Consider the following 12,592-nt stretch of genomic DNA (forward strand, 5'->3'; position numbering starts at 1 on the left):
CGTTGGTTCACGCGGCCGTCACTCAGAAGGAGACCCCGCCCCAGCCGCGCCCCGTCCCGTCTCTCCGCCGCCTCGGCCCGCTCCCGCAGGACACTCCCGGCGCTCACGGAGCCGCCATCGATTGGCTGCTGTGGCTGTCACTCAGCTCGAGATCCCACTCCCGCCCCGCCTCAGGGCGCACAGATCCATCGCCCATTGGCTGGCATGGCTGTCACTCAGGCGACAGTCCCGCTCCCTTTCCCTCAGGCGCTCGGAGCCGCTTCACAGACGGGGTTTTACTGCGCTGCTGCCCCGGGGCCGCGCGGTTCGGCACGGCCCTGTCCCAACCCTGGCTCCCCTCACAGTCCGGCACGGCCCCGGTCCCGGCTCCCCTCACAGTCCGGCACGGCCCCGGCCCCGCTGTCCGACCCCCGCCTATTCGTTCTTCAGCCCCTCGGCGATGAGGTTGAGCTCGTAGCACCAGGTCTCGTAGCGATAGGCAACGCGGATCTGGGCCACGTTCGTCTTCCGAATGTCATTGCCATCGGGCCCGTCTTCCCGGTAGTTTTCACCCAGGAACTTCACTTTCTCCTGCCAGAGGCAAAGACAGCGGTACCGACCTCAGAAGTCGGTAGAGAGAGAAGCTCTGAGCCCACGAGTGGAGCTGGTGCCATTCTCGGGCTGTGGGCAGGACCACCCCAGAAGGACCTCGTGGGGCAGGAGACACTGCAGGACACCCCCTGCATGGGACAGGACACCCACGATGTGGGAGAGGACACACCTCATGGCACAGGACATAGTGCAGGACACCACTCCATGGGGGAGGACACACCTCGTGGGATATGAGACACTGCAGAACAGGCAGCTTGTGACACAGGACACACTGCAGGACACATCCCTCATGGGACAGGACACACTGCAGGGCACACCCCCAAGGGGACAGGACACCCACCTCGTGGGACAGGCCACACTGCAGGACGCTGTTCCTGGCGATCTCACACATGTCACAGGTGCTGAGCTTGAACACCTGGGCAGCGATGGCGTACTCCTCCATGAGGGGCTCCTGCAGCACAGGGTTAGGGGTCAGCAGCGTCTGCCAGCACAGCCTGTGCTCTGCAGGGGCTGTCCCACAGCTCACTGAATCTTTGGGGCTGGAAAAGTTCTCCAGGATCAAGTCCAACCTTCAGCCAACACCCCCATGCCCACTAAACCACACCACAAAGAGCCACGTGTTCTCATTTTTTGAAAACTTCCAGGCACCACTGCCCTGGGCAGCCTGTTCAGATGCTTGACCCCTGTTTCAGTGGAGAAATTTTTCCTAATATCCTACCTGGACATCTGCTGGTGGAGGGGGAGATGGCCCAGCATATGCTGAACCCTCTGCAAGTGCCACTGGCTTCCAAAAAACCGAGGCCCACACAGTCCCAGCCCCAGCGCTCAGCTCACACTGTACCTTGGTGTAGTGGAACTGCATGGGGTCATCTGTAGAAAGGGACACCATGAGCCCTTTCTGGTGGAAGTCAAGCAAAGGATTCTTGGCGTACTCCAGGAAGAGGCTGTTGTTGCTGAGTGGGGACATGGCAATGGGAATTCTGGCAAGGAAGTACAGGTACTGCAGCACCGGGCTCTGCAGAGAGGAGCAGAGGTACCATGTTCAAGTTCTGCACTTTCCACCTCTCCAGAGTAAGATCAGACTGGTCCCAGCCAGGGAATTGTGTGCAAGGAGAGAGATGGGCCAGCCAGCACTCAGTGCTCCAGGGTAAGGAGTACAAGAGGCCAAGTGTCACAGACGTGATTTATGAAAAATCCTTTCTTTAGGATTTTTTCTCCTGAGAAGCTGAGAGACCTCAGAAACAAAATGCAAACAATGGTTATCTGCTGCTGTGGAATGCAAGAGGTGCATCTGGGATTGGTCTCATGGGGTTGTTTCTAATTAATGGCCAATCACAGTCAGCTGGCTCAGACTTTCTGGTCAGTCACAAGATTTTATTATCATTCAATTTCTTTTCTACTCCTTTCAAGCCTTCTGATGAAATCCCTTCTTCTATTCTTTAGTGTAGTTTCAATAGAATATATATCATAAAATAATAAATCAAGCCTTCTGAAACATGGAGTCAGATCCTCATCTCTTCCCTCATCCTGGGACCCCTGCAAACACCATCACAGCCAAGGAGCTGTCTGATATCAAACTTAGCTGGCTCTAGTGATAACAATCCTATTCTGTGATGGGTCAGTGAGGCTAAACCCCCAAAATCTAATACACTGCTCAGCCACATCCCCAAACATGCCTGGAGAAGCCCAGAGAACCATTTAACATCTGCCTGAAGTCAGGCTGTGTCAGTGTAAAGCAGTGGCACAGGTATCTGCCAGCTACCTGAGGCAGCTGTGAGCCCTTCTCCCACTCTGCCGTGCCTGGGCTGCTCCTGGCAGTCCTGCCCCACGTACCTTCTTGAGGTTGAGCCCGTGGGAGATGTTATCAGCTGTCATGAAGGCTGCCAGCAGGTGTGTGAGGGCCCCGGCCTCGCCGCAGTGCGGGCGGAACAGGAACGTGTTCATGCCACGCTGCCTGGGCACAGGGAAGGAGCACTCAGAGCAGCAAACAGCAGGGTTGGGTGGCTGGACCCAACTTCAGGCCCAGCTCTGCCCCTACCATGAGCCCCCAGGAATCCAGCTTGACCTAGGAGCACATTACTCCTTCTCTTTTCTCCTCTGTGTGTGCGATAGATGCATCTCTGCAACCCCTGAACTTTCTCCCCAGTGCATCACCCCTCCTACCCAGGGGGGTCTGGATTGCTCTGGGACAAGATGCTCCAAACAGAGCGAGGAGAGCCCCCATCTTCCATACCAACAATCCAAGAACTGAGGCAAGGCAGGAGGCAGCCCCTTGGCGGGTCCCAGGCCTCACCTGCGCAGGTTGTTCAGCACCAGGATGTTGGCATACATGTAGTAGATGTAGTAGGTGTAGGATGGGTTCTTCGGGGAAGTCCACTCCTCTGGCTTTGGGCTTTTAGTGCTGAACATGTGTCCACTGTGCTTGGATTCATCATCCACGCTGTCAAAGCCCGTGATCTGGTTGGCAAAAGGAACAAAAAAGGTGCATCTCACACTCCCCACCTCGTCACTCCCAGGTGGGCTCACTCTGCCCCACCACAGCTCACCAGAGCCTGGCTCTGCCCCACAAGGGCAGGGTCAGGCAAGGCTGCAGACCTTGCTCTGTATTTATAAGGATTATCACAACCCCCAGCGCTGTCCAGCACCAGGAATAAAGCCCACCCCTCCCCAGGAGATGGGTACACAGCAATTCCCCACAGCAGCCAGCCCAAGCAGTTTGACCCCTCTGCCCTTCTGGCCACATCCCCCTTCCCCAGAATGAGGCAGAGCCCCCTGGCCCACTGATGCCATTTTCCCTGTCAGGGCCAGTACCCTGTGCACAAACAGGGATGCGAGTTCTCCCCACACCTGACAACATCACCAGGTGACACTCACATGGCGTAGAAAGACACTCAGCTCTTTGTGGGCTTGTGGATTGATAGTTGCCTCAAACACAGGAACAAAGATATATTCCAGCATTTTCCCGAAGTGGGGAAGGAAATTCTTAGACCTGAACACATCACTGTGGACAAAGGGATTAATTGCTACCAGAGGGACAACACTGCCCACTGTCCCCACAACCCTTTCAGGGATGAGGGGTCTATAAGGCTCCGTGCTCCCTCAGCCCCACAGCACGTACTAAATCCTGGGCACTTGGATCATCCACTTCATGTTGGGGGAATAGACCCTGTGGGTGTTGAACCAGCTGGCCAGCCTGGCCCACTCCTCAGGTGACCGCCCGTAGATCGAGAGCCGGGGCTCCGTGTGCTGGTACTTGGCATCCTCCAGGTCAGAGCCAACCTCCTGCAAACCAGAGCACACCATGGCAAGGGGAGCCAGAGCAGCAGCACAGCTTCACCCTGTTCTCCTGCCCTCTCTCCATACCTTGATGATGGTAGCAAAATACTCGCCGTTGATGGCGTTCTCTGTCTTCAGGTAGAGGTCCCTGAGCTCGCTGGCCCCCACGGGGTTGTACTTATCATTGAACTTGTCGAAGCGCTGGAATGTCTGCCGGCCCTGCAGCAGGGAGCTCAGGCTCAAACACTGCCCTCACAGCTTGGCAGGGAGCAGGGACTGAGCCAAACCACCCAAAACAACATCACCAGGAGCTGCTGCACCCTGACACAAATCTTAATGCACACAACAAGTGTGGGTGCACAGAGAAGGCAAAAGCCATGGGGGGAAGAGTGGCCCAAGAGTGATCTTACATTAAATGTCCTACCACTTACAGCATGGACATCCAGGGAATCCACTGTCAGGTCGTAGGGGTGCAGTTTGAGCTGCTGGAAAAGCTGTTTCAGGGTGAGCTGCTTGCCCTTGGCATTATAGACCACACGGTCAGCATCCACACGGTAGGATTTCTTGATGAAACGCAGAAGGTGCTTCTGGTTCATGCAGGCTGCAGCATGGATGTGTGTGTCCACCTGGGAAAACAGGGACAGCTTCAGGCTGGGATGCTCAGGTACCATCCCAGGGGGGTGAACAAACTCCTCAGGTGAGCACCTTGTGTGTGAGCAGGGCTCAGCCCAGCAGGTGAACACAGCCAGAGGGCACAGCTTTGCCAAGAGCATTGAAGGCAGCAGATTCCCACTCACAGGAGCAATGCTGCTGCTGCTACACACATGGACTCTAATACCCAATTAGGGAGGGGCAGGCACCATGACAGCTCCTCTCCAGGGTCCCTGGAGCTCTAAGCCTTGCCTTTTACCTTCCTGCAGTTGTAGAAGTCACGGTGGGGGTTGTTCTTCAGCTCCTTCATCTCCTCCATCTCATTGAGCATTTCATGCACTTGGAACTTGGATGAGAGGAACTTGAGGCGCCGGTGAGTGTAGGTCTTCCTGGTGAGAGCAAAGGGCAGAACAGGCACTGGGCTCCTCTCCCCTCACAGCACAGGGACACAGATTCCACCTGGGCTGGAGGAGCTCGTGCTGGCCAGCCCTGCTCCCCTGAGGTGCCTCCCCTGGCTCTATCAGAGAGCTCTGAAGGAAGGCTGGCCAGCTGGGAGCCTACCTGCAGCTCCTGTCTCCAGCCCCTGAGTGCTGCTTTGCTTAAGACCCAAGCCAAGAGGGCTGACAAGCACTGAGGACACTTGTGCAGGCAGGTGTGTCACCAGCAGGTTCCTCCCTGTTCCAGGAAGGGAGTGGGCTGCCCTGACCTCCCTCTGCCCACCGAGGCAGGACCTGGTGGGTTGTGCACTTACACAGGCCCCTGTGCAATCAGGACCAAGAGGAAGTTCATGTCATCAATGAAGTGCTCGAGGCTGGGGTAGGGCAGGTCCTTTGGCTCGTTTCTCTCAGCTGCTGCCTTGTCTGCATAGACATAAACGATCCCATCCTTCATCTGCACATGGTATCCCAGGTCCTCAGGGAGGTTCCCACTGTCCAGGGGATCCTGTCCATCCTTCACTGGTGGGGTGAACACTGCAGCAGAAGGAGAATTCCATCAGGCTGCCAGCCCAAACTTCCCAGGCCTGCCTTGCTCCCCCACCCCACCCCTGTGACACCAAGGAGGGGGCCTGGGCAAGCACCTGAGCCCTGCCCCGTGCTGAAGGCAGCCCCTGGGGTGCTGGATGTACCTGGGCCAACGTCACTGGGTTTCCAGGGCTCGCCCTCGATGGCACGCAGGTACTGCGAGGGTGTCTTGGGGAACCTCTGCAGTGACTGCTGCATGTTCTTCTCCCGGATGCACAGCGCCCGGTACAGGCCCCTGCACACCACCTCAAAGTCTTCCACTGTCACCTGCAGGGGAGGTGATGCTGAAGGCACCCACACAGCTGGAACAGGACCCACCAGGGTGTGCCCAAGAAACACACCCTGGTGCACCCAGCTGGAGGGAGATTTCGGTCACGGCAGGATAAATGTAAAAAAAATGGTTTGGGCTGGAAGGGATCCTAAATCTCATCTTGTTCTAGCCCCTGCTGTGGGCAGGGACACATTCCACTGTCCCAGGATGCTCCCAGCCCCATCCAACCTGGCACTGGACACTTCCAGGAATGGAGCAGCCACAGCTTCTCTGGGCACCCTGAGCCAGGGCCTCCCCATCCTCACAGGGAACAATTCCTTCCCAACATCCCATCTAACCCTGCCCTCTGGCAGTGGGAAGACATTCCCCCTTGTCCTGTCACTACATGATATTGTAAAAAGTCCCTCTCCAACTTTCTTGTCATACCATATAATCATATCATTTCATATCATCCTCTATCTCATCTATCTCATCATATCATGTACCAAATCCTATCACATCAATGTCCCACTGCTCTGCCTGAGCAAGGCAAGGAAGGGATGATAGGCAGAGACCCAGGCATGACAAAGGGAAGCTCCTGGTTGCAGAACCAGGGAATTCTGATGTCACCCCCTCTTACATTCCTCACTGCAATCAGTAATGGACCCTGAAATGGAAGCCAGGCCTGGGCAAAACATTAAAGCTATTTTTGGAGCCAGGCTGAAACTGAAGCAGGAACAACAAGATGCACTAACCCTGTGTGTCAGTGATTTTTGATTTACTGCACAAACAAGTGTTTTGGGCAGTCAGGAGATACTGGAGTGGAGTAGGTCAGGAAACCAGCACTCCCAGCTAGGACACACATGGCAGGGGGAATGTGCTCAGTGCAGGGAGGGATTTCCAGATCCCCTCTGCTGGGCAGCTCCAGGCTGAGCAACATTCCAGGAGGTTCTTAGAAGCAGCACAAATGTAATAGGAGGCTGAGGAGGAGAGGGAGGCAGGATTAGCATGGGATGTGATAACAGTCCTGGTCAAATGGCTCCAGGTGACCCTGCCTGACCAGGGCTTGGTGAGTACCCTCAGCTGTTCTGGGATCCCTGGATGTACACAGAGCTCAGACAGAGCTGTGTGCAAACAGAGAGGATGTGACAGAGTGAGCACAGGCTGCCCTGCCAAGCTCTCCCTGGAGAATCCCATGGGAATATTCAGCACCCCACAGCTCCTGCTGAGGAATTCAGCTCTGGATGCCCAGGGATGCAGCAGGGCACCCCCAGATGCTTGTGAGGCACAGTGGGAGGCACTGTCCCCAGTGCAGCAGGTACAGAGGGGTGGAAAGGGAGCAGCCATGGCCGTACCTACCCCAGAGGCATAATCCCCAGTGATCTGCACCCGCTGGAAGTGGGGCACGGTCTGGTACTGGGGGCAGGTGGAGCTGGCCTCCTCGGTGACAGCCAGGCTGGGGACAGCCCCCGGGGCCACGGGCGGGGCCAGCACTGTCGTCTTCATGCGGATCAGCTTCTTCCTGCTGCGAGGAAAGGCTCAGGCAAACAGCCCCGTTCCGTGGTCACACACAGCTGCAGGGCCAGGGGCACTTCCCCCAGCTGTGTTCCAGCTGTGCACATCGCGATCCAGCTCACTGGTGATTCCTGAGCACCTCAAACAGGCACTGCCATGAAATAGCTGCCGGCTTGTCCCCAAGTCTCCCGCCCCAACAGCTCCGTGGCCGTGGCTGTGCTGGCACCCAGGGAATGGGCCAAGGGCGTCTTTCTGTCCAACAGTGGAAGCAATTAGAGAGGAAATCCTGGAGTACCTGACAGATGCCCTGGGATTATCAAGGATTTATCCCACAGGTGTGGTGAGCTGTGCCCAAGGGCCTGATTCCATCCCCCCTGTTTGCTGTGGCCAGGAGGTGCAGGCTGTGCTCCTCCCCTGGGAACTCACCGCATTTCCACGGCGGAGCTGGCCTCCTGCAGCATCATGTGCACTGTCATTTCCTGCCGGGAGATGGGGCAGATATCCTCCACATCAAAATGAGAGATTTCCCCCCTGACCTCCTCATCCTTCACCTCAGAGGCAAAGACCTTCTCAGCAAAGGAGCGCAGGGACTCGTCCATCTCTGCAAAGAGGAGTTTCAGTGTCCCACAGGGAGGAGATTCCCAGTGGGTGCCACTTCCAGGCAGCTCCGTGCTCAGCTGCCCTTTCCTTGTGGCCCCCACACCCTAGAGAAGACTCTGAGCCACCTCCCAAATTTGCAGCAAGGCTGGGCCACTCCTGGTGGGCTGGAGACATCCCTTGATACCCCCAGTACAGCAGGAAAAGTAAACACAGTCCCAAAATGCTGCCAAAAGGCCCAGAGAGAAGCAGGTCCTTGGGAAGGGCACTTATGGGATCATGCACTGGGAGAAGAGGGGAACGTGGCAGAGCCCTTAGAGCTCCAGGGAGCCTAAAATCCACTTGCTGCAGCAGTCAGGGGGAGACAGAGGCATGGATGGGGCAGAGCTGGCAGCCCAAGCGCTCAGCTCCACCATCCCAGGGCATGCCCAGCTGGGCACTCCCAGCCCACCACGTGCATCGTGCTGCAAAGGTGCCAGGGCCACCATTGCCACAGGGCTGGCTGGAGCTTTATGGAGGAGGAGAAGGAAGGTTAAAAGGCCTTCCTCTGCCAACAGAACACCATAAAACAAGAACCCAAGGGTTCTGCTGGCAGCAGCTCCGAGAAGCGGATGATTGCATGGCAGCACAGGGGCTCTGACAGCAGGTTTTGGCAGCTGGACATGAAGCAAAGTGGGGATCAGTGCCCAAGGATGGACCTCTCCATCGAGTGTCACACAGGACATGGTCACAGGTGAGGACCAAAGCAGAGCAGACAGAGCTCAACAGCACTCAGGATGCAGAATGGTATGTAACAAATTGCATCTTTTGGTGCTGTATCAAAGGACCAAAAGGTGGGACCATTCTGTGTAACGCCGATGGGCAGAGCTGGCACTGCCAGGAAATAGCATTTCCCAGCTGCTGAAGGATCACCAGGATCATGATCTTCATGATCTGCATGATCTTCATGATCTACATGATCTCCATGATCTCCATGACCATGTAACTGCTGCATGGTTCCAGAGATCATGTCTAGGCAGTAACACAGCAGAGCAGAGAGAAACCCAGCAATACTCACGTTTGTGTTCTGCTGTTTGAGATAAAACAGAGACAAAAGAAAAGCTGTTGTGATCAGCCCCTCAAAATCTGAGCCTTTTAGCCTTGTCACCTCATCAGTCTTTAAAAAGGGATTAGCAAAGTACAAGTTTAGCCAAATCCTTCCACTTAGAAAAGAATCATAGAATCCTAGAATGGTTTGGGTTGGAAGAGACTTTAAAGCTCATCTGATGTGCAGGGACACCTCCCACTGTCCCAGGCTGCTCCAAGCCCTGTCCAAGCTGGCCTTGGACACTTCCAGGGATCCAGGGGCAGCCACAGCTGCTCTGGGCACCTGTGCCAGGGCCTCAGCACCCTCACAGGGAGGAATTCCTAATTCCCAATATCCCATCTAAACCCACCCTCCTTTGGCTTAAAACCATTCTCCCTTGTCCTGTCATTCCCTGCCCTTGTGAGAAGTCCCTCCAGCCTTCTTGTAGCCCCTTCAGGTACAGGAAAAGGAAAAGGCAGAGCAGAATTTGTCACTTTGAGGAGCACAGAGGGACGTTGAGCATTGCCTGTCCCACGACAGAGCCTCGGTGATGCCTCAGTGTGGAACCAAACCCCACTGCAGGTCCCTCCCTCCCAGCCAGCCCAGCCTGGCTCTGGCACAGCTTCTGCCTGGCACAGTCCCTGCTTCCCCTGCAGTGCCCAAGGTGGAGCATCCTCCAGAGCCCAGATCCTCTCACTCCACACCTGGCAGGCACCAGTCCTGTGCTGGCCTGGAAGGGCTCGACTGCACCTGCAGGACACAGGGAGGGCAGCACAGCCTTCTGCTGACCAGGCAAGCAGATATTCCAGACTCAGAGCACCAGGCTTTGCTATTTTTTGCCCTTGACTACCGTCCTGTGCGGCCCCCAGCGTGGGTGGTCATTTCAGAGATGCCGAGTTCCATCGCCCTGTGCTCACAGCTCCCCTTATTCCCCAGCAGGATCAGACAGCTGGGACACTGCAGTCCCTCAGAGCCTCTCTGCTGCTCAGACAGGGTGGCAGCAGCACTCTGAGGCTCAGCCCCTGTCCTTTTTCTCTGACCCAGCAGTTCAGGCTGCAGCTCTGGCATCACAGCTGCTGACTGCCCAAAGCCCAGCCTGTGGAACACACGCTCCAGAATCCTGACTCCACATATTCATCTGCCTACAAAGCATCCCAGAAATGTTTAGTTTGACCTTTCATCTCTTTAGTGGATGGAAATTGCACTCAGGAAGGGTCAGAGCCTCCCCCTGATGGTGCAGGGCAAGGTTTTAACACCAGCTTCATGTGCTGGGACAGCGTCTCTGACACCACAGCCCTGCAATTCCAAACATGCTCCTATCAGGGCTGTTTGGGGCTGTTATCACCCAGGGCTCTGCAGTCACCTGCCACATGTCCCTCTGCACTGCCCTGCAGAGCCTGGCTGGCCCTGCTCCTGCTGCCCAGCTCCTGCTTCCCAGCCCCTTGGGGCTGCAGCTCCCCACAGCTGAGCTTCACCAGGGTGCCCAGAGATTCCTGAAATCCCTCTGAGCCCTTCCACAGGGATTTAATGATGTCATTTCAGGACACATTTCACCCAGGAGAGACAATATTTTCCTTCATTACAAGCAAAGGAAGGTTTAAACAATAACACAGTTTCTTCACTGCACTATCCAAAACCATCTCCAAGCAGGAAGAAAAATGCTCAAAGGCCCCAGTGAGGTCCCCTGGGCACCACACATCCAAATCTCTGAGGCTGTGGGGCTGGAACCTGCCCTGTGGCCCCTTGGCTCACACTTGGCTTTCAGACCTACCTGGAATTCTCACCCGGGACATCTCAGCAGCGTTTGCAGAGCCTCAGTAACACCCCAGAGTCCCCGAGCACAAGGGGCCAAGTGACTGCCTGGCAGCTCAACACTAATTTTACTGCTTTCCCTTCCCTGTAATCAGACTCTCCCACTCTAAAAGGAGAGTGGAGATCAACTGTGGGACTATTTAAAGTGCAGCCACAAGCACTTGCACTGAAACAGGTGAAAGCAAGGCTCAAATTTAATTAAATTTTATTTAATTAATCAAATTTAACTAATCATTTTCTTTAAGTCAGGTTTGCATTTTTCATTTTGTCAAGTGTCACCTGGTGTCTGGCCAGATTTCTGATTTCCAGGGCAGCTGCTCCTTTCTAATGTGGTCTGTGGAATTCAGTCTTTTAAGAGAGACTAAAAGAGAGACTAAAGAGAGAGACTAAGAGAGACTAAAACCTGATGTCTTCTATGCTGAACCAAAGGTTTAAAGGAAATTCCCAATCAGAACAGGAGCTGTGGATAGGTACAAACCATGTGCTCTCACCTGAGCTGTTCAGAGGCTTTTCCTGAGGGAGGGATGTGTTTGAAAGCCTGGATTTTACAGGGCTGCCCAGATGTCCTCTCTTCTTCCCAGCTGAACCCAACAAATAAAAGGAAGGTGCAAGGAGCCACAGTTTGTTCCTGAGCTTGTCAGGAACTGCCTTTTCCAAGCTTTGTGTGTAATGTTGATCTGATAATCAGGACATGGTGAGCCACAACTGAGGTTGATCTGACAGAGAGCAGCTCTCAGTCAAGCCCAAGGGGGGCCAGGGAGCTCCTGCCTTAGCTTGGGTCTGGCTCAGCAGCTCTCAGCTTGGGAGGCACCTCCTGCCTTCATCTGAAGCAGTTTGTTTCCCGCAAATTGGCTCTGAGGGCTGCACCCTCCTTTGGGGTGTCCTCAAACCTTCTTCAGATCTCACCTGCAGCTGGAAATCACCTGTGAGTGAAGAGGAAGGCCAGAATTTGTTGTGTCCTGCCTGCTGCCAGGATAACTCTGAGCTCCTGATTCAGATTCCTGGTGGGAAGTGGTGAAACTGAGCAGGTCAGGAGGATAAAAGAGTTTTGAGGTGAAGAAAAGTCTCTCCCTGTTTGTGCTTCTATTCTTGATGGAGTTCAAAAGCTGCCCTGGAATAGGACAAAGCATTTGGGCTCTGGTTTAAAGGGTGGCTTTGGTCAGAGCATTGAAGGGAACAGAAAAACCACCTGGAACAGAACCATTATTTGGAATTCTATGTGCATCCAAGGGATTCCTGTGCCACATTTTGCAGGAGCAGCTATGGAAAGCTCTTGTCTAAGAAGAAGGCTAGAATAGGTGAGAGAGTCACCTGCACAAATAAAATAAAATACAATAAAATACAATAAAATACAATAAAATACAATAAAATAAAATACAGAGCTGGAAATAACAAGCCATGGATTTTGTCCTTAGGAGCACAGGAATCCAGTGAGGTGAGACCTGGAGCACCTTCTCCAGCTGAGATCATTTCCACAGCATCCAGAAACTCTTTGGAAGAGATGTTCCCTTTATTTGATGGGCACAACTTCAAAACAAGCTGGGTGACAATTGAGAAATTCTTCAGAATTTAGGGAATTTTACCCCCCTTTCCCTGTTATTCCCCAAAAATATAAATTTCCCTCCCTGCAACTGCAGAGGAGCAGCACCAGGGCAAAGCTGCGATGATGGTACAGCTTTGGTCTCCCTCTCATGCTGATAAAATTTGCAGGTTCTGAATTCTTCTTGCTCTCACCCATCCCCAAGTTTGAGAGTCTCCAGACCACATTATTGTTTAACTGTTTCATTCAAGGCCCATAAAATCTGTTTCCTG

The 12,592-nt window shown here is 54.4% G+C and overlaps 1 protein-coding gene across 2 annotated transcripts; it reads right to left on the reverse strand.

Annotated features, from left to right (window-relative positions):
- Positions 1-414: 414 nt before the first annotated feature.
- On the reverse strand, positions 415-10,761 carry AMPD1 (adenosine monophosphate deaminase 1). 2 transcript variants are annotated; one of them, XM_066565433.1, is made up of 16 exons: positions 10,740-10,761; positions 8,960-8,971; positions 7,732-7,906; positions 7,150-7,315; positions 5,645-5,807; positions 5,270-5,489; positions 4,778-4,907; positions 4,299-4,493; positions 3,955-4,086; positions 3,710-3,873; positions 3,466-3,592; positions 2,885-3,048; positions 2,425-2,545; positions 1,433-1,606; positions 932-1,042; positions 415-570 (listed from the first exon to the last, which is right to left on the reverse strand). In XM_066565433.1, exons 1-16 carry the CDS (start codon positions 10,759-10,761, stop codon positions 415-417), a joined length of 2,232 nt encoding a protein of 743 aa, XP_066421530.1. The 2 variants fall into 2 exon arrangements, with proteins under 2 accessions (XP_066421530.1, XP_066421529.1); XM_066565432.1 differs by lacking the exon at positions 8,960-8,971.
- Between the last annotated feature and the right edge of the window lie 1,831 nt (positions 10,762-12,592).

The sequence above is a fragment of the Molothrus aeneus genome, chromosome 24 (assembly GCF_037042795.1).
Source record: "Molothrus aeneus isolate 106 chromosome 24, BPBGC_Maene_1.0, whole genome shotgun sequence".
Lineage (NCBI taxonomy): Eukaryota > Metazoa > Chordata > Aves > Passeriformes > Icteridae > Molothrus > Molothrus aeneus.

Coding starts and splice junctions, on each gene's coding strand:
- AMPD1 (XM_066565433.1), bottom strand. CDS start 10,761: ATGTCCCGGGTGAGAATTCCAG. Junction 3,593..3,709: donor ATCCAAGTGCCCAGGATTTA/GTACGTGCTGTG, acceptor CTTTGTCCACAG/TGATGTGTTCAGGTCTAAGA. Junction 571..931: donor AGTGTGGCCTGTCCCACGAG/GTGGGTGTCCTG, acceptor TGCCTCTGGCAG/GAGAAAGTGAAGTTCCTGGG.